Source organism: Canis lupus, chromosome 14, assembly GCF_003254725.2.
Source record: "Canis lupus dingo isolate Sandy chromosome 14, ASM325472v2, whole genome shotgun sequence".
NCBI lineage: Eukaryota > Metazoa > Chordata > Mammalia > Carnivora > Canidae > Canis > Canis lupus.
In genome coordinates, this window is record NC_064256.1 from 36,936,291 (window position 1) to 36,962,367 (window position 26,077).

The following is a 26,077-nucleotide window of genomic DNA, read 5'->3' on the forward strand; positions in this document are numbered from 1 at the left end:
AAAAACGCTTGAAAAAATTAACAAAAGTAAGTTTAGATACAGAGATCTTAACTTTAAATATAGAAATTCTTACCTCCCACTGTAAGTGAGGCGGGATATTCCGTATCTGAAGTTTCCGGATCCTGCAGAAGAATTAAAATGTTTTATAAAAGAAAAAAAAAAATATCAAACCAAAAGACATGAAATCATCAACATGGATGCTTTGAAGTTACTTAACCTATTTTTATTAACTACAAGCCAATGTATAATAAGATAATGCAGCCCAAAAAAGAAGAAGGAGACCACATTGATCACAGGACCATTTTAAGACCATTTGGAGATCCAGCATCATTGGATGATAATAGCTTATTTTAAAGCCAATAAAATTATAATTTTTTTCTTTTGTTTTTTGTTTTGTTTTTCTTAAAGATTTTTAAAGTAAGGATGCCCAGGTGGCTCAGTGGTGGAGCATCTGCCTTTGGCTTATCCTTGTGGGCATCCTAGGATCAAGTCCCACATCGGGTTCCCCACAGAGAGCCTGCTTCTCTCTCTGCCTCTCTCTCTGCCTCTCCCATAAACAAATAAGTAAAATCCTTAAAAAACAAAAAAGATTTTAAAAGTAATCTTTACACCCAATATGAGACTCAAACTTACAACGCAAGATCAAGAGTTACATGCTCTACCACTGAGCCAGCCAAGACCCCCTAAATTTGGCTTTTAAAAATTATAATATTTGAGAAACATTTTGTATGGCGACTATATACTAATTCAAACCCTCAAGCCTTAAATTAAGCATACATAGACACAAACAAAGCCAAACTACAGATGTTCTTAATTTGAGATCATAGTCAAGGGGTCCACAGATAGATTTCAAGGAACCTAGATGGGGAGGGATAAAAATCCTATTTATTTTCACTATCCCCTAATTGAAATTTAGTACCTCCTTTAATTGTGAATGTTGGCATTAAGCCACAGTAGAATCACACTTATAATTTTGACATTAATATACATTAGACAAAAAATATATATATATACATTAGACATTCATATCATATTAACTTGATGCAGATTTTTACAATCTACACCCATTGCTGTTAAATTTAGATGTGTTGCCAGAACTTATTATGTTAAGAAGTATATACTCACTATGAGTTTTAATATTTTGCTAACTGTATTTCAAAATAATTGATTTCCTTTATAATCCTATGTATTTTATGTTATGCATTGAAAAACATTCTAAGAGGTCCTTAAGTTTCAGGCTACCAAGGGACTCTATGGTCCAGATATCATTAAAAATCCCTGACCGAACTTACTAACACTGTACATAAACTAATTTAAATTAAAATAAAAACTTAAAAAATAAAGTTTGAATTTTCTAACGCGAGTTATAGAAAAGATCCTCAAAAATATGATATGTAAGATTTCTGCTTTCATTAAGTGTATGGAATTTTTGTTAGGCCTAAAACCTTTCCAATTAAATAATTCTGGCTGGCATTTGGAAATGTGCATCCTCTCTTACTGATCAAAAATGCTGTCAATTTGTCTCTTTACCTGCTCAAACTTGCTGTTAAAGTTATTTAGCATTCTTTGTATTCACGTGTTATATATACAAAACACTTCATCACTTTGATATTTTATTGACACCTGATAAATTGTAAATGTCTCAGCATCTTATGTATGCATCTTTGTGTCATACATTAAACTCTTTGGTATTAGATCTATGTGTATAAATTGTTTGGATATTGCCTAACTCAGTGATGTGTAATTATAAACCACTCTGATTCATTAAGCTTTCATATCTCAATACCCTCAAAAAAAATTCCAACCTTAGTTCAAATGCATACACACATACACACACACACACACACACACAGAGGCTACAAAGTAACAATTATATACAGTATTTAATGTATCTATCTACTTTTCTTCTACTCCTTCTTCAACACTATCAGAGGGAGAAAGGGAGCTAAAGACATTAATTATGTGAAATTGTAATACAGGTGCCACACACAAAATCACCCCCTTAGAAGGGAAAGGAATTTATAGTCAACTAGCTATTTAAAAAAAAAAAAAAAGATTAGAAACTGGGCTTAGCATATCAAGTGAAATAATTAAATTGCTTAACTTCTAAAATTAGAAGTTTCCCTTTCCTGGTCAAATAATCCATGTATTTTGAAGTACCACAGCAAAACACAACTTAAACCACATTCATAACCTAGTCCTTTGTCTCTTGTATTCCCCTGAATACATGAGAACAAATAAATGCTAGATACTGCCTATCCTTCAGGGAACTATAAAGAACATGTAGATTAACTAAACTCAGGTACATCCTGTTTGTAATCACAAACTTGAGGAGGAAGGAAAAAGCAGCTTTACATTACTTTTATGGGACAGTAAAACAAAGCACAATCATCAGGGAAATACACCCAAGAGATGGTAAGAATGTCAATTTAAGGGGAAAAAAATTTCAACCACCACCTCAGCCTCAGAATTTACACATGAAATGCTAAGTCTGAGATTTGTTTGAAAATAACTTATGTTCTAACAATTGTTAAAGCTGCAGGACACATTAAAAAAAAGCAAAAATACAGTATTAAGATTTTTATTTATTTATTCATGAGAGACAGAGAGAGAGAGGGAGGCACAGACATAGGCAGAGAGAAAAGCAGGCTCCATGCAGGAAGCCGATGTGGGACTTGATCCCAGGACTCCAGGATCACAACCTGAGTCAACGGCAGACGCTCAACCGAGCCACCCAGGCATCCCTGTATTTTTGCTTTAGGATAAACTATATTTCCCATAAAAACCTTTATAACTATACTCTACTGGGGCATCTGGGTGGCTCAGTTAGGCATTGGACTCTTGATCTCAGCGTCTCCAGGTCATGAGTTTGGGTCCCACAATAAGCGCCACACCCAAATTGAAAACATATGTGTGTGTGTGTGTGTGTGTGTGTGTGTGTATGTGCGTGTGTGCACGTACACACATATATACAGTCTGCTAGGATGTCTAATACGCAGATTACACAAGTACTATATATTGCTTCAGCTAACAGAAAAGTTACTCAATATTGTGTAATATTTACCCTCAGTAACCAAGGAAATAAGATTTACTACACACATGCAAGTACTAAGTTGATGGGTTTTTTTAAGATTTGAGAGAGAGAGAGAGCAGAGCAGAGGCAGGAAAGGGTGTAGAGCAAAGGGAGAGGGAGAAGCAGGTTCCCCGCTGAGCAGGGTGCCCACCATGGGGCTCAATCCCAGGACCCTGGGATCATGACCTCAGCTGAAGGCAGAGACTTAACTGACAGAGCCACTCAGTTGCCCCTGAAAGTACTAAGTTTTATTCAAGCACCTATCAGTAAGAATTAGCAGAGCAGTGTTAAGAAACTAAATATTCATTCCCACTGGACTTTTTTCCTAGGTATATACATGATCAAAACTGTTCCCCAGAAGTATATATATGAGTGTGCATACAGAGTTTAGGTCAACTGGCAGATGTTTATTCTTTTTTTTTTTTTTTTTTTGCAGATGTTTATTCTTATCGCAAAAATAAATACCATTTCACAGGGTTCCCAAGAAATTCTTTAAATAGAATACCATTTTTTGTACATTAGAAGTAATCTATTAGCCATATTTTGCCAACACAAATAATTATTCCCCTTAAATGGCTGTCCAATTTCCATCATCTGATTCTCTCAAGTTTCATTTTAGACAAACATCAAGATGATTTTCATATAGTTAGTGTTTTCACATCTAGAGTTGCTCTTTCCCATTTACCGGTAACATAGCTCATTAACCTCTGCAGTTTCTCCCCTGCTCCTAACCCCATGCTCCTCTCTTAACAGTATAAGAGCCAAAAGGCTCAACATTAAAAGAGACCAAGCAAAGGCATGAATTCTAACCATCTAGCACATAAACACAAACTTCTCACTTCTGGGAAGTACTTGAGAACAATTCATCCCATTCTGCTGTACTTATGGAGTTGGCTATGCACAATTAAAACACTATTACCTGTGTGCTCCCTTCAGCAGCACATATACTAGAATTAAAGTGATACAGGGATTAGCATGGCTCCAGGGCAAGGATGACACACACAAATTTGTGAAGTGTTCCCTTTTTTTTTTTTTTTTAGTATTTATTTGAAAAAGAGAAGCACGCTCATGCAAGTGGAAGGAGGGGCAGAGGGGGAGAAAAAAAGAATCTCTAAAAGACTCCCTGCTGAGTGCAGAGTCCAATGTGGGGCTCAACCCCACCACCCAGAGATCATGACCTGAGTTGAAATCAAGAGTTGGATGCTCAGGAGCACCTGGGTGGCTTAGCTGGTTAAGCGTCTACTTTCAGCTCAGGTCATGATCCCAGGATCCTGGGATCCAGCCCCACATCAGTCTCCCTGCTCAGCAGGAGCCTCTTCTCCCTCTTCCTTTCCCCCTCTGCTGCTCCCTCTGCTTATACTGTCAAATAAATAAATAAAATCTTTAAAAAAGAAAAAAAAAGGAGTTAAATGCTCAATCAACTGAACCACCGAGGCACTCTACATTCCATATTTATTTTTAAAGATTTTATTTATTCATGAGAGAAACACAGAGAGGCAAGACACAGGCAGAGGGAAAAGCAGGCTCTCTCTAGGGAGCCTGATGTGGGACTCAATCCCAGGACCCCAGGGAGGCAGGCGCTCAACTGCTGAGCCACCCAGGAGCCCCTGCATTCCATATATTTTATAGAAAAATTTACTGTATACAAATTTTGCAAGTTATTTTTTTGCTCAGTATTATGTTTTTAGATTTTTCCCTAACAATACAAGTAAATCCAGGGGTGCCTGGCTGGCTCAGGTGGCAGCGAGTGACTCTTGATCTCAAGGTCATGAGTTTGAGCCGCACATTGTGTCTAGAGATTATTTTAAACAAATAAAACAAGTTTAAATTCTATTTAAAAAATAATACAAGTTGGGATCCCTGGGTGGCGCAGCGGTTTGGCGCCTGCCTTTGGCCCAGGGCGCGATCCTGGAGACCCGGGATCGAATCCCACATCAGGCTCCCGGTACATGGAGCCTGCTTCTCCCTCTGCCTGTGTCTCTGCCTCTCTCTCTCTCTCTCTCTCTGTGACTATCATAAATAAATAAAAATTAAAAAAAAAATACAAGTAAATCAAGTTCATTTTTATTTAAAAAAAGAAAAAAGGATTATCACCTGCTTTACTGATCTTCAATCTCAGCTTTTAAAATCAGGTTCTATTTATGTTTAATTCTAAATTGTTAAGAGTCAAGAAAATAGATATGGATATGTTTCTACCATATGATTACCTAATCACTCAAGTTCAGTTTAACCAGCTGCAAAGTGTGTTGGTGTCCTACCTCCTCCTGAAGCACACTTAAGTCATAGGATATACATGCCTTAGAATAGCAACTAATTAATTGGGCCATCTCATTCTCTGTTGTGTTCAGAACGTGGAACAGTGCTTAGCACTTGAGAAGCATTCAAATGATAGTTAAATTAAAATTTGTTATCATCTAAAAAATAAAAAAATAAAATTTGTTATCATCTATTCCTGGGGAAGAAAAACACAAGATCTAAACTATCAGAAACTACAAATATTCCCAAATATTTTCTTTTTTTTTTTTAAGATTTTATTTATTCATTCATGAGAGAGACAGAGAGAGAGGCAGAAACACAGGCAGAGGGAGAAGCAGGCTCCCATGCAGGGAGCCCGACATGGGACTCGATCCCGGGTCTCCAGGATCACGCCCTGAGCCGAAGGCGGCGCTAAACTGCTAAGCCACCAGGGCTGCCCATCCCAAAGATTCTCTTACAGCTCACAGGAAAAGTGAGAACCACCACCACTACATTTAAGTATGACAAAAACCAGAAAAATGATGATTTTATTAATTCATTACATTAAAAAAAAAAAACTTCAACATAGTTTATTTAATCATAAAGAATTTAAAAGTTTCCCTCCACAAGGAAAAATGGGGTAAAGTTTACTATTTAGGGTAATAATAGATAAAAATCTTCAAAAATGCTTATTGTGCTTGAAATATTAGTTATAATGAGACTTCAATACAATTTGCTGGAAGCAAGTTTAATTATGGAATAAAGATGTAATAAACTCATGTAGGGGGCAGCCCCGGTGGCAGAGCGGTTTAGCGCCGCCTGCAGCCCAGGGCATGATCCTGGAGACACTGGATAGATAGAGTCCCACGTCAGGCTCTCTGCATAGTGCCTGCTTCTCCCTCTGCCTGTCTCTCTCTCTCTCTCTCTGCGTCTCTATGAATAAATAAATAAAATCTAAAAAAAAAAAAAAAAAAAGAAAAAAAGAAACTCATGTAGACTCCAAAGGTTATCTTTAAGATCTTTAGTAATCCCTGGAACAAATTTCAACTAATTTTTTTTTAAGATTTTATTTATTTATTCATGAGAGACACACACAGAGAGAGGCAGAGACATAGACAGAGGGAGAAGCAGGCTCCATGCAGGGAGCCTGATGTGGGACTTGATCCCAGGATTCCAGGATCACGCCCTGGGCCAAAGGCAGACACGCAACTGCTGAGCCACCCAGGTGTCCCAAATTTCAACTAATTTTATTCAAATTGACACCAAACTAAAAAAATCAACTTCCATATGCCCATACCAGGTTCAATTATTAAGTATGATCACCTTACCTTGTTTATCTATACTCACACTAGTACCAAGAAGTTCCACTTACATGGCTTGTCATGCTCAAGTACATTAGTAAACAGCTTTAAAAGGACTTTTGCTTATGGGACACCTGGATGGCTCAGTCAGTTGGGTAACTAACTTTTCATTTCAGCTCAGGACATCATCTCATGGTCCTGGGATGGAGCCTCATATTGGGCTCAAGCCTGCCATTGAGCCTGCTTAAGATTCCCTCCCTCTCCCCCTCCTCCACCCCGCCCCCCCACCACCACCCTGAGTGCTCTCTCTCAAAACAGAAACAGAAACTAAAAAAACATCATTGTGGGCACCTTGGTGGCTCAGTGGTTGAACGTCTGCCTTTGGCTCATGCTATGATCCCTAGGGTGCTGGATCGAGTCCTGCATTGGGCTTCCTGTGGGAAGCCTGCTTTCTCCCTCTACCTATGACTCTGCCTTCTCTGTAGCATGAATAAATGAATAAAATCTTAAAAAAATAATAAAATAAACCATCACTGCTCCTCAAAGTGATTTACAGAAATTCCTTGATATCAGATATCCACTCTATTTCCAATTACTTAATATATTCATACAGTTTGTTTATTCCTATCAAGATCCTGAGGAGGAGCACCTAGCTGGCTCAGTCCCTAGAGCATGTTACTTGTGATCCTGAGTCTGTGAGTTCAAGCCCTACACTGGGCACAGAGCCTAAATTAAAAAAAAAAAAAAAAAAAAAAAAGAAAGAAAAAATCTCAAGATGCACACGTGTGGAGTTATCTCTTAGATCTACATTCTTCTTGCCATTTATTTGTGGATAGGTCACATGCCCTGCATGATAACTCATTCTGGATTTTCTCCATTGTATCCCTTTTGTGTCATTTTCAATAAATTGTTTACTATGTTGAATTTGATATGCTAGGTCTTTTATGCTTTATAAAAAATATTACACATCTATGAATCCACCTGCCCAAATAATCAGAACAAGACAACTGAAGCTAACCATGCTTCTCTCCCACTCCAAATGCCTGCCTCCTAGAATGTACTCATTACTCCAAATTTGTCACTTATACCTTTTATTTATGAATATTCATATCTCTTTTAAAATCGATTTTAGGGGCACCTGGGTGGCTCAGTGGCTGAACATCTGCCTTCGGCTCCGGTCATGATCCTGGGGTCTTGGGATCAAGTCCTGTATCAGGCTCTCTGCTCAGCAAGGAGCCTGCTTCTCCCTCTGCCTATATCTCTGCCTCTCTTCGTGTATTTCATGACCGAATAAAATCTTTTTAAAAACTGGATTTTAAGTAGGCAAAATACTATCATCAGTCCTTAAAAATGAAGAAAAACTTCATATTAAATACCTAGTCACAGTTCTTCTTCAATCAAAAAAAAAAAAATTCCGTTTGTTCAATCAGTATCTCAAAAGAGCCATATATTGCATTTGGTTGATTAGGATTCGAGTCCCACAATCCACAATGTTTCCCACTGTTTCTTTCCTTGCAGCTTATGGGGGGAGAGGGACTGCAAACCTGTCATTTGTCCTATAATTTCTCACTGGCTGGATTTTGCTAATTACAGCCCCCATGATGGTGCTTAATATTCTCCTCTGTCCCCTCTGTAATTAGATCTGAAGTTTCAATTTGCTTTTTGTTGTTGCCACTTGTTTGGGGAGAGACAATAATGTACTACAAGAAGTGTCTTGTACTGGGGTGCCTGGCTGGCTCAGTCAGAGGAGCATTCAACTCTTGAACTCGGGGTCCTGAGTTCAAATCCTACATTGGGTATAATGAATAAATGAAACAAAAAAAAAGAAAGAAAAACATAAAAGAAAAGAAAGTGTCTTGTACTTCCACAAGGAGATGTGTATCTCTAGCTATCTTCCCATGATGCCACAAACACCGATGATCACTGCCTAAATTCATTATTTTATTCAAGATTGAAAGTAGTTTTATCATTTTAACATGGCTTCTGTATCTTTTTAATTTAGCTTGAGTTCTTTCATTAAGAACAACTTTCCCGGGGCACTTGGGTGGCTCAGTCAGCTAAGCATCTATGATCCCAGGGTCCTGGAATATAGCTCTGCTCTGTAGGGGGCCTGCTTCTCCCTCTGCTTGCTGCTCCCCCGTTCTGTCAAATAAATAAATAAAATCTTTATTTTTTTTTTTAATTTTTATTTATTTATGATAGTCACAGAGAGAGAGAGAGAGAGAGAGAGGCAGAGATACAGGCAGAGGGAGAAGCAGGCTCCATGCACCGGGAGCCCGACATGGGATTCGATCCCGGGTCTCCAGGATTGCGCCCTGGGCCAAAGGCAGGCACTAAACTGCTGCGCCACCCAGGGATCCCTAAAATCTTTATTTAAAAAAAAAAAAGGAACAACTTTCCCTTGCCAAATATCTGGATAGATTCAGTAAATACAGTGAAGTGTGAAGCTCAGTAAATACAGTGAAGACAGAATAAAGGATTCTTTCCCTCTGTAGATGGTTTTGTGCTCCTTATTACAACCCCTCTTTCACCTCTGATGGCATCCACAGCTGTGAGGTTGGCCCTGCCTCCTTCCATCACTAAGCACACACCTTAGGCATCTGTTTTACCTCAGGGCTTTCTCCAAATCCTCAGAAGAGTATTAGGAGGAGCCTGCAACCAAAGGAGACACGAAACCCTCAAGACAATCCACAGTTTACAAGGGAAGAGAACTAGCCAGGAGAGAAATGCCCATGTTCAGCTGGGAGGCATTCTGTACCTTTCTCTAAGGTCCATTTTCCTTATATCAATCTCCGTAAAGCACCTTTCACATTGTCTTTTCCTAATTCCCCATTCCCCACTCTTGCTTCCTAAAATCATATCCAAAATAAATTAGCTTCATACAAATCCTCATCTCCATCTCTTCTTTCAGGAGTTCAAAGATATTGTTATTTCAAACTTCCCAGAATAATGAGTTGATGCTCTGGCACCATCCAAAGATAACCAAATGATTATTTCTTTTCAGTATCATCATAAATTCAGAGTCCTAGGTATTTGGGGCGTATCAATCCATTGCATTAATCCCTTTTGATGCTCAAATTGCCCCATCTTTGGCCAATCAGTGCAAGCATCTTCATACTGACTTCTCCATCTTGTAACATGACTCCAATAATTTATGAGAGCTCCTTTGCTTTCTGTTTTGACATGATAATCCAGGTTCAACTGGTACACTTCCTAACCCCCTCTACAATCAGCTTTTTCTACATAAAGTGCTAGTCCCTTTTAGTCCAAAATAATATATTAAGACACATTCTAGTCACACTCGAGTGCTATTATTAGGATGGTCATTGCTCCTAAGCCACAGTTGGAAAATAGACACCTTATCTGAAAGAGAAATAAACTGTGTCTTCATGCAGATTACTTCCAATTCAAACTTTAGATTACTAGGTGCTACCAAGTGTCTTTCACCTTAGGTTCTTTTCTTCACTATAAAGTTTGAAAGCAGATAAGAATATAAACAAGAAAACACTGTTACCGATGGAATGCTTACATCCCTCACCTCCCAAAATTCCTATGTTGCCGCCCTAACCTCCAATGTGATGGATGGCATTAGGAAGTGGGGCCTTTGGAAAAAGCACTCAGGCTTAGATGAGGTCATGAGGATGGAGCCCCCATAAAATTACTAGCTTTTTTATAAAAAAAAATTTTTTTTAAGTAATCTCTATACTGAACGTAGGGTTCAAACTCAGAATCTGAAGATCAAGAGTTGCATGCTCTTCTTCTTCTAAGCTAGCTGAGGGCCCCGGGATCACTATCTTTGTGAGGAGAGAGACCAGTGCTGATGAGAGGCCGTGTGAGCCAGAGCAAGATGGTGTCTTTCCACAGGTCAGGAAGACAGGGCTCTTACCAAGAACCAAAAGAATCTGACTGCACTGACTGCACCTTTATCTTCGACTTCCCAGCCTCAGAACTATGATAAATAAATGTCTATTGTTTAAGCCCCCTTGTCTGTGGTATTTTGCCATAGCAGCCACACTGCCTCGGACCGTGTCTATTACCTCCTTCATCCTTCACAGTCAGCATTTTATCAATTAGGAAACAAAACTCGGGCACCTGGATAGCTCAGTTGGTTAAGCAGTGCCTTTGGCTTGGGTCATGATCCTGGGGGTCCTGGAATCAAGCCCTGCATCCAGCTCCCTGCTCAGTGGGGAGCCTGCTTCTCCTTCTTCCTCTGCCCCTCCCCCCCCTGTGTATGTGCTCTCTCACTCTCAAAAAAAACAAAAAAACGTAAGTTTGACCCATCCAAATATACACTGCTCGTGTGTAGCAGCATTAGTATCTATCTCTGGGAATTCCGGCTCCAGAGTCTACCCTCTTAACTACACTATATTCAATCTCTGATTTCACTTAAAATACAACCAACAACGTAACCACATCCAATGACTTCACAAAGATTACAGGCTGCGATTTTTATTACACCCTAAAGGTCAAGTATAGGTTAATCCTGTGCAAAAATTTTCACTTTACCCCCACAGCTTTAAACCATACGATGATTATTTACATGTCACGACTCAATATTGACATTAAATGGACACGGCTACATATTAATACCAATAAAGGAAGGCAACGATGCTGAAAACTTGGCTAACTCAATTGCCTCAAGATCAGGACAACTGCATACACAGGCACCCAGGTACTTCTGAAGCCAGACATTTCAAAGTCAAGTCCTAATACAAGAAACAAAAATATATTAGACTTGCAACTTTCTGTCCTAACTACCTACAGGTCCTGAATGTACATTTGTACATTTTCTTCATCTTATTTCTCCCAAAAGGCTTTGACCCCCTTCTTTCTACCAACACTTACACAAATCAAGGAAATCCCTGATTTCCCACGTGGTAAAGAGACTAAGGCTCTAACAATCTAACAAGGCTAACACCAGCAGAAGGCAGGAAAAGAAAACCAAATCTAACTTGTAACAAGGTTTCTCTCTGCCTTATTTTCTTATGCAAAGAAGTGGGACACATGGTCCACTTATGAACCAGTCATTTTCAAATAAAAAGCCAAGCCTGTGGACTTACAGCAGTATAGTGTGGCCTCTTTGATCCGCCACTTGGAGGCACTCTGTACCAGCTGTAGAGTTTCATTCCAGCTGCGCCAACCAATTCAGTCCATATCCAAAAAGGAATGTGTTCAACATGACTAAATTCAATATTGCTAATTAATTAACCTGTATTAATAATAGTATTCAATATTTTATATATAGCCTTTCTGATTTTATACAGTTATGAACTATGTTTTTCTTTTAAGAAGTAGCTTTTTTTTTTTTTTTTTTTAAGATTTTATTTATTTAACATGAGAGACACACACAAAGAGAGAGGCAGAGACACAGGCAGAGGAGAAGCAGGTTCCATGCAGGGAGCCTGATGTGGGACTCGATCCTGGGTCTCCAGGATCATGCGCTGGGCTGAAGGCAGCGCTAAACCGCAGAGCCACTCGGGGCTGCCTAAGAAGTAGCTCTTAAAAGGTCCACCTCAATTTTTACAAAGTTTAATACACACTGCTGGTGAAAAGTAGCAACTGGAATAACCTTGCCTCATCACTGACTTGATAGTCTCTCACATCAAAGCCTCTAAACTCAAGGATTTTCTCTATGTTATTTCCTCATAAAGCTGTAGTATGCTCACAGATCTAATTCAGGGACGCCTGGGTGGCTCAGCACTTGAGCCTCTGCCTTCAGCTCAGGCCGTGATTCCGGGATTGGGATCGAGTCCCACACTGGGCTCCCTGCGTGGAGCCTGCGTCTCCCTCTGCCTGTGTTTCTGCCTCTCTCTCTCTCTCTCATAAATAAATAAATAAAGGGCACAAACTGATCCTTGATTTTTTTTTTTAAGATTTTATTTATTTATTCACAAAAGACACAAAGAGAGAGGCAGAGACACAGGCAGAGGGAGACGCAGGCTCCATGCAGAGAGCCCAACGCGGGACTCAATCCCAGGACTCCAGGATCACGCCCTGGGCTGAAGGCAGGCATCAAACCGCTGAGCCACCAGGGATTCCCTGATCCTTGATTTCTGAGTAAGATTTTTGTAGGTCTTTATACTGATCTGAAAGTGAGCCTTTAAACAAAAAAGTCACCACCAATATTTCAGCCAACCACAGAAACACACACAGTTGAACATTAGATAGTTACTATTTAAATAAAAAGCTCGCTGCCTGAATATCTCAAAAGTACATTAATACAATATAGCAAATTACACTTATCTTCCTTGAAAATTAGGGTGATCACCAGGGAATACTCAGATACAAAACCTCTGAGTCACACAGAAAATTAATCATACCCCCCCCAAAGAAAGCAAAGAAAATTACTCATTCCCATATTTTTCCAGTTAAATTAATTTTATAAATACCAATACATTTTTTCCAGCAAGCCTCATTTTAAAAAGTGATTTTAAAAGCTGTCTGTATTTAAACAACTCTGTCCAATGGAATAGCCACGATCCGCATGAGGCTTGAAATGTGGCTAGTCTTGTCTCAACTGATTTCTTCTGTGAGTATAAAGTTTAACAGATTTTGAAGGCTTAGTACAAAAAATATATATAAAATTTCTCAAAGGGGAGCACCTAGGTGGCTCTGTTATTTAAGTGTCCAACTCGATTTTGACTCAGGTCATGATTCTGGGGTTGTGGGATCAAGCCGTGTGTCAACTGTGCTCCAAGCAGGGGTGGGGGTGGGGGTGCCTGCTTGTTGCTCTCCCTCTGCTCCTACCCCTGCTCATGCTTGATCTCGTTCTCTAAAATAAATAAATAAAATCTTAAAAACATTTCCCAACAATTTTTAATATTTTTTTAATTTTATTTTTTTTAATTTACAGAAAGAGAGGGGGGCAGAGGAACAGGCAGAGGGAGAAGCAGGCTCCATGCAGGAAGCCCAATGTGGGACTCGATCCAGGGTCCCCAGGATCACACCCCAGGCTGCAGGCGGCGCTAAACCGCTGCGCCACCAGGGCTGCCCAACAATTTTTAATATTAATCACATGTTAAAACATTTTAGATATATTGAATTGTATAAAATACTAGTATTAGTTTTATCTATTTTTACTTCTTATTGTAGCTACTAGAAATGTTAAAATTGCATATATATACAGTTCACATCTTCCAGTTGGACAGAGCTCTTTAAAATCTGGTATACTTGACACTCAAATGCAAAACTAATTCATCAGATTTTGCCAATGGAATTTCAGGATCAAGAAACCAAGTTTCATAGGGAGTACTTATTTCTCACTTAAAATTCACCATCACTAGGTAAACTGTAATTGCATCTCCAAGAAGAGGTGTTTTGGGGTGCCTAGGTGGCTCAAGCCAGTTAAGCATCTTCGTCCTGGGATCAAGCCCCAAAACAGGCTCCCTGCTTCACCCTCTCCTTCTGCTGTTCCCTCTGCTTGTGCTCTGTCAAATAAAATCTTAAAAAAAAAAAAAAAGAGGTGTTTTAAAATGACTTTTTTTTTTTTTTAAATAAACTCTACCCTCAACGTGAGGCTCAAATTCAAGACTTTAGATTAACAGTCACATGCTCCACTGAGCCAAGGTGACTCAACTTTTCAAAGTGCTGTATTTTAGGTGAGGGAAAACGGCTACATTTTTAATATAAGGGTATTTCTACATTAATGCTTTTTATTTTATGTTACTGCTAACTGGATGTGCTCCTTATCTAAAGCAAATCCTAAATCCTTGGATTTTGGTTTTGTTGTTGTTTTTAAGAGGAAAGGTTGATGTTTATCATTATTAAGTTCTATGACCTACTCATGAACTGTAGAAACTACAATTACCACACTGAGAGTCTGAAGAAAGAGTATAGATGCCTTATTTCTAAGGAGTTATACAACCAATCCACATGGTTTATACTCACAATTTCAATGTTTTGTATAATCAAGCAAGTTAAATAAGCAAACAACTGTTAATTGCTCACAAGACAATCAGTATGAAAATTCTCAGTTTCATGTAAGTCAAGAACTCTTGGGTGCCTGTTAAATAAGCAAACAACTGTTAATTGCTCACAAGACAATCAGTATGAAAATTCTCAGTTTCATGTAAGTCAAGAACTCTTGGGTGCCTGAAAGGCTCAGCTGATAAAGCGTCTAACTCTCAATTTCAGCTCAGGTCATGATGGGTCATGTGATTGAACCCTGTGTCAGGTTCCACACTCAGCCAGGAGTCTGCTTCTCTTCCTTTGCCCTCCCCCCTGCTTGCATGCTCTCACTGTCAAATAAATTTTTAAAAATAATAAATAAGTCTTTAAGAATTCTTATGTAGCAAGAAAACAAAGAAGGTAGATAAGCTTGATCCAAACATCTTGGTCTGACATACCTTGTAGTTAGGTAACCCAACTCTTGCTTTTCTCCCAAAATATAAGCATATACCACTTTGCAGATAATCCTTCTTCCAGCAAGGTGCATAAATAATTAATATAAATGCTACCTTACCATGCTGAAAGCAGCCCATTTTTTCCTGCTTAATAAGCTACTTTACTTTCTGGTGAGGTAAAAAAACAAAACCAGGTATGTTTACACTACTTAAGGAAGAAGAGGTTGAAGAATCTATGTTTCACTTCAATGCAACATGCTCCTCACCATATACTTGAACTCGTATGAAAAAACTACTTGAATCTGTTATTCCCTTAAACAAATACAATTTGGCCACACATTAAAACATTCTCATATCTTGCTTATGACATGTTTGCCAATTAAAAATAATAATAAAGCATACCTAAATATGATCCATTCTCTAGACCTATAGTGTCCTCTGGGGACAGAGGTACATGTTAAAAGAACACCACATCAGCACAATCCAGACCCTGGGAAACTCTCCAGGACAAATACTAAGTTTTCTAACAAGCATTAAAAAAAAAAAAAAAAAAAATGAGGAACCTAGACATTAAAAAGAAAGAAAAAGAAAGGGGTGCTGGGTGGCACAGTCAGTTAAGCACCTGACTTCAGCTCAGATCATCATCTCAGGATCCTGGGATCAAGCCCCACATGAGGCTCCCTAGTCAGCAGAGTCTGCTTCTCCCTCTCTTGGCTCATGCTCTCTGTCTCTCTCAAATAAATAAATATTTTTATTTTTTTATTTTTTTATATATATATATATTTTATGATAGTCACAGAGAGAGAGAGAGAGAGAGAGAGAGAGGCAGAGACACAGGCAGAGGGAGAAGCAGGCTCCATGCACCGGGAGCCCGATGTGGGATTCGATCCCGGGTCTCCAGGATCGCGCCCTGGGCCAAAGGCAGGCGCCAAACCGCTGCGCCACCCAGGGATCCCTAAATAAATATTTTTAAAAATAATAAAGCACTAAGGCATATCAACCAATCATAAATGTTTGGAACTTGCACAAATCCTAATTCGAATAACCTGTAAAAAAAAAAAAAAAAACAAAAACAGGAAAAATTGGACTATTTGTTATCAATGAATTAGTGACATTTTTTAAAGTTATAACTAGCTAATCTTTTTTTAAGTCCTTGTCTTTTAGAGAAGCAATCTAAAGAAACTGGAATATATCTGCTATCTTGAATTTGCTTCAGAAGTAATCAGGGAGGTATGGCATTGGGGCATAGATACCTGACCAGGTTGGTTACCAGCTGGTGATTCTTGAAGCTAGGTGATGGCTAAGAAAGATTTATTACATTACTGTCTCAACTGTAGTACTTTTGAAATTTCCACATTTTTTCCTGCTTTCTGGTATCTATAAGTCACCATCTTCACAAATGATAAATTCCAACAAAATCAAACCCTGGGCTTTTTTAGTACTTGTAAAATGAGAAAATAAGTTTTAGAACAAAAAATGGGTTTATATAAGTATCTGACAGTGAAGAAGCATACGTACTTTTCATTCACATAACCTTCAACCACAATTAGCATTTTCCAAACTGCCAAAACACTAAAAGATTCAAGGACTGCTTCAAAAAACAATCTTCTCTTGTGTAGGGTGGATAGTACAAGATTCTTTTTGCTGTAATAATTACAATGTAACTTCAAATATAGAATATTCACAAAAACCAATCTTATAACTATATTAATGAAATCATCTATACCATTCACTTAAGAAGAATTCTTTGTTACACCATCCAACAATTCTACACAACCTGTATTTATGGCAATTCTGATACAAACAGAAGATGCTGCAGATGAAAAGTTGCATTTTCTACTGCTAGCAAGACTAACGTCAGCAACACCCAGAAAGATTAATCATTTCCAGATTATTTCTGCCACAATTACAATTTAAGAATCAGTTTTAAATTTCAAGGATATTGAGAATGAAAATAACAGGTACCATTTATTCAGTGACTTCTAAAGGGTAAAAGATCACGCCACACACTTAAAATACATTTTCATTGTGTTTTCACACCAACAACCAAGCTAACTAGGCATTAATATTCCTCTTTATAGATTAAGGAAACAGTCTCAAGGGATTCTGTTAACCAAGGTCAGAAACAGGTAAATGAAAAGCCAAATTCAAACTTTTAACTCCAATTTCCATACCATTTCTACCTTAATTTTAGGTGTCTACTATTTGACTTTTTTAAAGAATAAAATCATTTACATAGATCTTCAAGAAAACTGTCCAATATAATCATATCAATCTCAATCTCCTGGAGAAATACTAGAAATAATCTAGTTCATATCCACATTTCATAGAGAATGACCAAGGAGATCACATCAAAACAGAACAGATCATTTCAAAGTAACCAAAACATCCAGCTTCACCCAGCAGCTAATATGAGACATGAATTAGATAAGTAACTCTACTGACAATAAAATATCCAATGCATATGATATTTCAGCAAGTTCCCTTTTACTGGGAAGTCCGTTCAAGGGCCAGATATGCTTAGATGTAACTGTTATTTGATAAAAACTTAAAAGCATCAGGCATTAGTCTTTTAATTTAAAAAGCTTTATGGGGGCAGCCCGAGTGGCTCAGCAATTTAGCGCCGCCTTCGGCCTGGGGCGTGATCCTGGAGGCCTGGGATGGAGCCCCACGTTGGACTCCCTGCATGGAGCCTGCTTCTTCCTCTGCCTGCCTCCGCCTCTCTCTTGTGCGTGTGTGTCTCATGAATAAATAAATAAATAAAATCTTTTTAAAAATTTAAAAAATTAAAAATAAATAAAAATAAAAAGCTTTATAATAGGGGCACTGGCTGGCTCAGTTGACAGACCATGTGACTCTTGATCTCCAGATTGTGAGTTAAAGCCCCACACTGGGTGTAGAGATTACTCAAATAAAACTTTAAAAAAATAAAAAAGCTTTATGATAATCTAGTTGCATTTTTTCTTTTGAAGTTTAGTAACTATATTGCCATTTCCAAATTATAGCCTTACTTCCAATTATATTCTGGGGGGGAAAAAAAGATGACAAATTTCCAGGAGCAGTAGTAAAATCTAAATAAACTTAAAAAAAAAAACAAAAAACCCTGATGATAGAAAATTCAGCAGCTCCACTTTCTACCATATTTAGAAAGTGACATGTTAAAATTGCCTATCATGAATGTGTGATTGGCTCAAGTCAAGACAAACTAAAATATAGTACCCCGCTTATCACCAGTATGATTTAGAGGCACCTGGCTGGCTCAGTGGGCAGAACATGCAATTCTCATCCCAAGGTCATGAGTTCGAGCCTCAAGCTGGGCATAAAAATTACTTAAAATAATAACTTTAAAAATAATAATCAGTGTGATTATACCCAAAACCACACTACCTAAGACTCACATCTCCAAACCCATGAAGGGCAGTCTCTCAAAGGAAGAAACTCTCGGTCTTCTTTACCATGTTATTGTAATTGGCCAAAAAGTTTAGCATAAGCCAAAGGGAAAACAGAGCACCAAGTAGCAAAGGCATACAAGTACATAAGGCTCTCACCTTTGCACAGTACATACCCGCAAGTGTACCCATAGCACATCTATCTGCCCTCAGGCTTTTTCTGTAATACAAACACCGAGAATTTAAAATGGCCCTTTCCATCTCAACTGGCCAGCCCTTTCCTAAACACTCTAATCCTTTTGAAAGCTTTACTATTAGAAAAACTATCACAAACTAAATCTGTCGTTAACAATCTGTACAGGGAATTAAAATTTTAGTGGGCTGGGCTTTAGACTTTAACACCTTGTAAAAATGTTGAAATAAAAGCTTATGCATTTTCAAAACACTTAAGAACGTGTTAAGTGGCGGAGCACTTTAATTAATTACCTGAAGACTGACTTGTAGAAACAAACGCAGGACAGACCATCCACCAGGGGGCAGCACACAAACATACCTCTAACCACCAACCATTTATTTGTCTACTTAGCAAGTCATTTTAATTTTTACCGTCTTCAAAAGAGCTGGGAAAGGACCTAGGTCAAAGTTTTAACTTTTTTTTCCTAAGAGGTCTACATGCACTTATATTTAACATACTATACTGATGATTAAAACCGTAACACATTTTAAATTTAAGACTACAATGTCATTTACAAATATTTGGCATTCTAATTCCTTTCCCTACAGAGTTATCTGTTGGGACAGTCTTTAAATAATTATTTACCGTTATGTTTAGAACTTTAGGGGCGCCTGGTGGCTCTGTGGTTGAGCGCCTGCCTTTGGCTCAGTTCGTGATCCCTGGGTCCTGGGATCAAGTCCAACATCAGGCTCCTCACAGGGAGCCTGCTTCTCCCTCTGCCTATGTCTCTGCCTCTGTGTGTCCCTCATGAATAAATAAAATAGTAAAAAAAAAAAAAAAAAAAAAAAAGAACAACAACTTTAATTATTAGGGACCTGGAAAGGCTTTAAATATAAAAAGTGGGTAACTAAAAAGCTATTACAATTCTCTCTTCACTCTGATACAAACAGAAAAAGAAACAGGAAAAATGCTGTATGTGCTGTATGTGGTTTATCTCTTTAAGAGCCTATAAATTCAGTCATGACAGTTAGGAGACCAAACAAATAGCCTCAAAACAACCAAATAACTAAATCTGATTTACTTTTAACACACACATCTTAAAATTCTGTAAACATGGGGCATGTAGGTGGCTCAGTTGTTTAAGTGTCTGCTGTTGGCAGATCACAGGGTCCTGCTCAGCGGGGAGCCTCCCAATCCCAGCTCCCTGTTTGTGCTCTGTCAAATAAATAAATAAAATCTAAAAAAATAAAAATAAAAAAATTTGTAGACAGAAGAGATTTCCAGAATCTTAACAGCTCCCACCTCCTCCAGAAACTGCAAATTACCAGTCTGAAAGATTAAGTCTGGCTATGGCATTTATAGTTACTGCCTACTATGACAATGGCTAAAAACACCTTAATTCACATTTCATAGAAATTTGTTTTAACTGAATAAAATTATCATAAAATGTTAATTTTTCTCCTTCAAAAGAGAAAATAATGCCTTTCTGTTTCCCTACCACCTGGACACATGGGTTATCACTGGCAGGATTCAATAGGCAAACTGAAAGAAAATCCAGCTGCAAATAAGCCAAGAGGTCAAATTGCAAATACCAATAGCCTTAAAGCAATCTCTTGAAACAGACTTATTATCATTTGGCTATGGATTCACATCATCTTGGGAATTTTAAAGTTTTCTTTAAATAATGAAGAACTGTATTTTCAAAAATTTTAATTCAGCATTTTTCTTTGCTTCATTATTGAAATAACAAAAATTAACACAAACTAAAACTGTGCTGAGACCAGTCCCCAGATTTCAAGTTATAATGTTTCAAATTTAATCAAGAAGTTTCAGTATTGAAGTGCCTAGCTGGCTTAGTTAAAAGAGCATGTAACTCTCAGTCTCGAGGTTCCAAATTTGAACTCCATTTGGGTGTAGAGATTACTTAAGAATAAAATCTTAAAAAAAAAAAAAATTTAAGCATTTGTTTCAGGTATTTTGAGGTTATTAAAATATCCAGTTAGCCCATTGACAAAGTTAGAGTTTAGGATAGCAGTATTTAAATGTAATTAAAAATTACAATAAAACTAGTTACCAGAATTTTATGATTGACCAAGCCATTAGAAAGCATTTTAGTGAAATTTTTAACATTTTTAAATTAATTGCATTAGAAAAAAATTTTTTTAATTTTTTTAAAGATTTATTTATTATTTTTAGAGAGGGGGGAGGAGCAGAACAGAGAGGGAGAAAAAGAATCCCAAGTAGACTCCTCACTGAGTGCAGAGCATGACACAGGGGTGAATCCCTCAACCCTGAGATCATAAGCTGAAATCAAGAGCCAGATGCCTGACTGAGCCTCTAAAGACGATTTTTTAAATTGAATCTCTGCCCCCAGTGTAGGGCTCCAACTCACAATACCCAGATCAAGAGTTGCACACTCTAATACTCACTGAGCCAGCCAGGTGCCTGCACTATTATAAAATTTAGAACTTCCTCTGAAAAAGTTAAACCTTCACACTGATACACAAATCTAACATGACCAAAACTCAAATGTCAGATCTACACATTTAGACAGTATAAACAGTATAATTTTTAAAATAAACTTGTTTAAATTGAAGACACATAACTAACCAGATACATTACATACTACCAAATTACTAGCTATAATTTCATATTTAATAATTATGTAGTTTATATAGGAGCTATTAGTTTAAACAAGTCTATAAATTTAGAATCAGCCAGACTGATGTACAACTAAATGTTTTAAATTTCTACCTAGACCTAAAACAATTTCATTTGTTAAAAATTCATTAATGTAGTAATGTAATGAGCACCTGATGTTATATAAAACTGAAATCTATATAAATCACTGAACTCTACCTCTGAAACTAAGAATACATTACATGTTAATTATTTAAATTTAAATGAAAAAAAAAAGTATCTCCTATTAAAAAAATTCACTAATGTAAATTTCACTCAAAATCAGTGTTAACAGGGGATCCCTGGTGGCTCAGCAGTTTAGCACCCGCCTTCACAGCACAGGGCATGATCTTGGTTGGAGTCCTGAGATCAAGTCCCACATCGGGCTTCCTGCAAGGAGTCGGCTTCTCCCTCTGCCTATGTCTCTGCCTTTCTGTGTGTCTCATAAATAAAGTAATTAAAAATCTTTAAAAATAAAAAATAAAAAAATAAATCACTGTTAACAGCTTAAAAGCTAAAAACAGGGGCACTTAACTGGTTCAGTCGGGGAGTGTTGACTCTTATCTCAGGGCTGTGAGTTCAAGCCCCATGTTGGGTATAGAGATCACTTAAAATCTTAAAAAATAATAAAAAATAAGAAGAACTAATCTCCTTTAAAATCTTACACTTTTTAAAAACAAAAAAAAAACAAAAAAAAATCTTACACTTTTTCAAGTTTACAAATCAAATTTCAGTCTTTTCCAGAATGTTTTAATAAGATTTTTCTGCAAAAATTCTAATTTTAAAAATAAAACAGCAGGTTGGAAACCCAAAAAAGCAGTATAAGAACACCGTTTAGAAAAAATAAAAAACATTAAAATTAAAAATAAAATATTTTAAATCCTTTCAGAGGTGCTGGGGCGGGTCAGTTGGTTAGCCTCCAACTCTTGATTTTGGCTCAGGTCATGATCTCAGGGTGGTGAGATCCAGCCCTGCACCAAGCTCAAGTGCTGGCCCCAGAGCCTACCTGGGATTCTTCCTCTCCCTCTGCTTACCCCCTCTATTTTTTTAAGATTTTATTTATTTGACAAAGAGAGAGCACAAGCAGGGGGAGTGGCAGAGAGAGGGAGAAGCAGGCTCCCTGCTGAGGAAGGAGCATGATGCAGGGCTCAATCCCAGGACCCTGGGATCATGACCTGAGTCCAAGGTAGATACTTCACAAACTGAGCCACCCAGGCACAACATTATTTTTTAAAAGAAATTTTTTAAAACCAGGGGCTTCAAAAAAAAAAAAAAAAAAAAAAAAAAAAAAAAAACCAGGGGCTTCTGGGTGGCTCAGTCAGTTGGGGATGAGACCCAACTCATGATCTGAGCTCAGGTCTTGATCTCAGGGGTCATGAGTTCAAGCCCTGTGTTGGGCTCCATGCTGGGCGAGGAGGCCACTTAATTTTAAAAAATTTTTTTAAAAATTTTTTTAAAGAAGTTGAGAGGCATCTAGCTAGCTCTGTCAGTAAAGCATCCATCTATCCATCTCTTGATCTCAGGGTTGTGAGTTTAAGCCCCACACTGGGTACAGAGATTTGCTTAAAAATAAAATCTTAGGGACACCTGGGTGGCTCAGAGGTTAGGCATCCACCTTTGGCTCAGGGTGTGATCCCGGGGTCTGGGATTGAGTCCCACATCGGGCTTCCTGCAAGGAGTCTGCTTCTCCCTCTGCCTATATCTCTGCCTCTCTCTCTGTGTCTCATGAATAAATAAATAAAATCTTTAAAAATAAAATAAAAAAATAAAATCTTAAAAACAAAGAAGCTGGGAAAAAAAAAATAACAGGTAAGAATTAAATTTAGAGGGATGCCTGGGTGGCTCAGTGGTTGAGTGTCCGCCTTCGGCTCAGGGTATAATCCTGGAATCCCGGGATCAAGTCCCACATCCCGCTCCTGGCACAGAGCCTGCTTCTTCCTCGGCTAATGTCTCTGCCTCTCTCTCACGCGCATGAGCGTGCTCTCTCTCTCTCTCTCTCATGAATAAATAAATAAAATCTTAAAAGAAAAAATTAAATTTAGAGCACTTAACTAGTTCCAGTTAATGTAATGTGCTATATACATGCCCTTTAAAAGAACTGCTCTGGGATCCCTGGGTGGCGCAGCGGTTTGGCGCCTGCCCTTGGCCCAGGGCGCGATCCTGGAGACCCGGGATCGAATCCCACATCGGGCTCCCGTTGCATGGAGCCTGCTTCTCCCTCTGCCTATGTCTCTGTGCCTCTCTCTCTCTCTCTCTGTGACTATCATAAATAAATAAAAAAAAAATTAAAAAAAAAAATAAAAGAACTGCTCTGAAATTTTCATAGGTTTGGGGATTTTGTTCTTTTTTTTATTTTGGGTTAATATTGCACAACACATTTCTTCTTTCCATAATTGATGATGGGAATAAACCACCTGCTGGAATTTTCAGAAAATTAGAATAATCTGTAACAAGTACTAATAAGGAAATGTAACATTGTTAATATCCTACTAATAACAAGACATAAACTTTAATGATTATCAGCCCAAATACAGGAAAACATACTTTACTTCTCAATCAAGGCTCCACTATTTCGGAGGCACCTGGCTGGCTCAGTCCATAAATCATGTGACTCTTGGATCTCAGGGTTGTGAGTTCAAGCCCCACATTGGACACAGAGTTTACTTAAAGACTTCATTATTTTTAATAGTACTGAACATACTTTATTACCCCAATTTTCCCCCCTCCCAACTTCCAAGGCATTTTTTTAAGATTTTATTTATTTGAAAGAGCACAAGAAGGATAACATGAGCAGAGAGAGGGGCAGGAGAGAAGCAGTCTCCCACTGAGCAGGGAGTCTGAGAGGGGCCTCAATCCCCAGGCCTGAGATCATGACCTGAGCCAGGGCAGATGTTCCACCAACTGAACCACCCAGATGCCCCCCAACGCACTCTTAAAACTGCCCCCCCCCCCGCCTTTTTTAAGATTTTATTTGAGAGAGAGAGAAAGAGAGAGATCGCACGAGCAGAAGGCAGAGGGAGAAGCAGACTCCTTGCTGAGCAGGGAGCCTGATGCAGGCTTGATCCCTGGACCCTAAGACCATGACCCAAGTCAAAGGTAGCCACCTAACCAAATGAGCCACCCAGGTGCCCCAAGGTTTTATTGTGTGTGTGTGTGTGTGTGTGTGTGTTTATGGTTTTTGAAATTTCTTTTTAAAAGATATGTATTATTTATTTATTTGACAGAAAGAGAGCAAAAACAAGGAGAGCGAGTGGGAGAGGGAGAAGGCGGCTCTGCATTGAGCAATAAGCCTGATGCAGGGCTTGATTCCAGGACCCTGGAATCATGACCCGAGGCGAAAGCAGATGCTTAACTGACCGAGACACTCAGATGCTCCTAAAAACTTTTAATTTCTATGCCCAACTAGAGGCTCAAACTTACAACCCTGAGATCAAGAGTTACATGTTCTAACTGAGCCAGTCAAGCATCCCTTAAATCTTCCAACCTTTTTAATTACCATAGAAAAAACGAGTTTTGCCCAATTCTTATGGGTGTTCTGTATATAGTATATTATCTCAAAATAATAGTTTAAGATTACATTTGAATGGGGATCCCTGGGTGACTCAGAGGTTTAGTGCCTGTCTTTGGCCCAGGGAGTGATCGAGTCCAGCATCGGGCTCCCTGTATGGAGCCTGCTTCTCCCTCTGCCTGTGTCTCTGTTTCTCTCTGTATGTCTCTCATGAATAAATAAATTAAAAATCTTAAAAAAAAAGATTACATTTGAGGGGCACCTGGCTGGCTCAGTCGATGGAACATGTGACTCGTTTTCAGGGTTATGAGTTCAAGCCCCACACTGAGTGTAGAGATTACTTAAAAATAAAATCTTTTGGGATCCCTGGGTGGCGCAGCGGTTTGGCGCCTGCCTTTGGCCCAGGGCGCGATCCTGGAGACCCGGGATCGAATCCCACGTCAGGCTCCCGGTGCATGGAGCCTGCTTCTCCCTCTGCCTGTGTCTCTGCCTCTCTCTCTCTCTCACTGTGTGCTTATCATAAATAAAATAAAAAAATAAAAATAAAAAATAAAAAAATAAAATCTTTTTAAAAAATTTATTTGAGAGAGAGCACTTGCACATGAACAGGAGGGGCAATGGAAGAGGAAGAGAGAATCTGAAGCATATCAGTGCTCAGCATGGAGCCTGATGTGGGGCTCGATCTCATGACCCTGAGATCACAATCTGAGATGAAACCAAAAGTTTGATGCTTATCCGACTCAAAAATGAAATCTTTAAAAAAAAAAATTACTTTGACTTGGTTCAGTGTGTATACTACTCACAAGAGACATCGGATTAAACAAACCCTGAAAAAAATGTATTGACAATGCTCTACCAATTTCACACTATTGAGTTAGTGCATCAAAATGCAACAGCCTGGGAAAAATGCAAGATCAGTAGCTAAAGTTAAGTAAGGCAGTATGTAAAAAAATAACCTACATTTGTTTTTGTTTTTGTTTTTGTTTTTTAATTTTTATTTATCTATGACAGTCACAGAGAGAGAGAGAGAGAGAGAGGCAGAGACATAGGCAGAGGGAGAAGCAGGCTCCATGCACCGGGAGCCCGACGTGGGATTCGATCCCGGGTCTCCAGGATCGCGCCCTGGGCCAAAGGCAGGCGCCAAACCGCTGCGCCACCCAGGGATCCCCAATAACCTACATTTGAATAACAGTTTTTATAAGTGTGTATATTAACTATTGTCTATTATACACGTTTTCAGGTGCAGGACACAGTATCTGAACTTAGACTTAATGTGTCCTCTACATGAAGAATGACCTGATTTTCACTAGTTATAAGACATCCCCAGAAGAGAATCAAAGATATTCATTAGATTTATTGCATTTAAGCAGTTTTC

General features: G+C 38.4%; 1 protein-coding gene and 1 non-coding gene across 6 annotated transcripts in view; one reads left to right on the forward strand and one right to left on the reverse strand.

Moving 5' to 3' along the window:
* Nucleotides 1-26,077, reverse strand: part of IGF2BP3 (insulin like growth factor 2 mRNA binding protein 3) — a 152,337-nt gene that overhangs the window by 100,648 nt on the left and 25,612 nt on the right. For all 5 annotated transcript variants that reach the window (XM_049093708.1, XM_025464363.3, XM_049093711.1 and 2 more), the window contains exon 3: nucleotides 74-122. In XM_049093708.1, the coding sequence (XP_048949665.1) occupies nucleotides 74-122 (49 nt within the window). The remainder of the gene's footprint in view (nucleotides 1-73; nucleotides 123-26,077) is intronic.
* LOC112670929 (U6 spliceosomal RNA) lies at nucleotides 3,997-4,102 on the forward strand. The gene has a single exon (XR_003143307.1). It is a non-coding gene; the product is annotated as a U6 spliceosomal RNA (small nuclear RNA).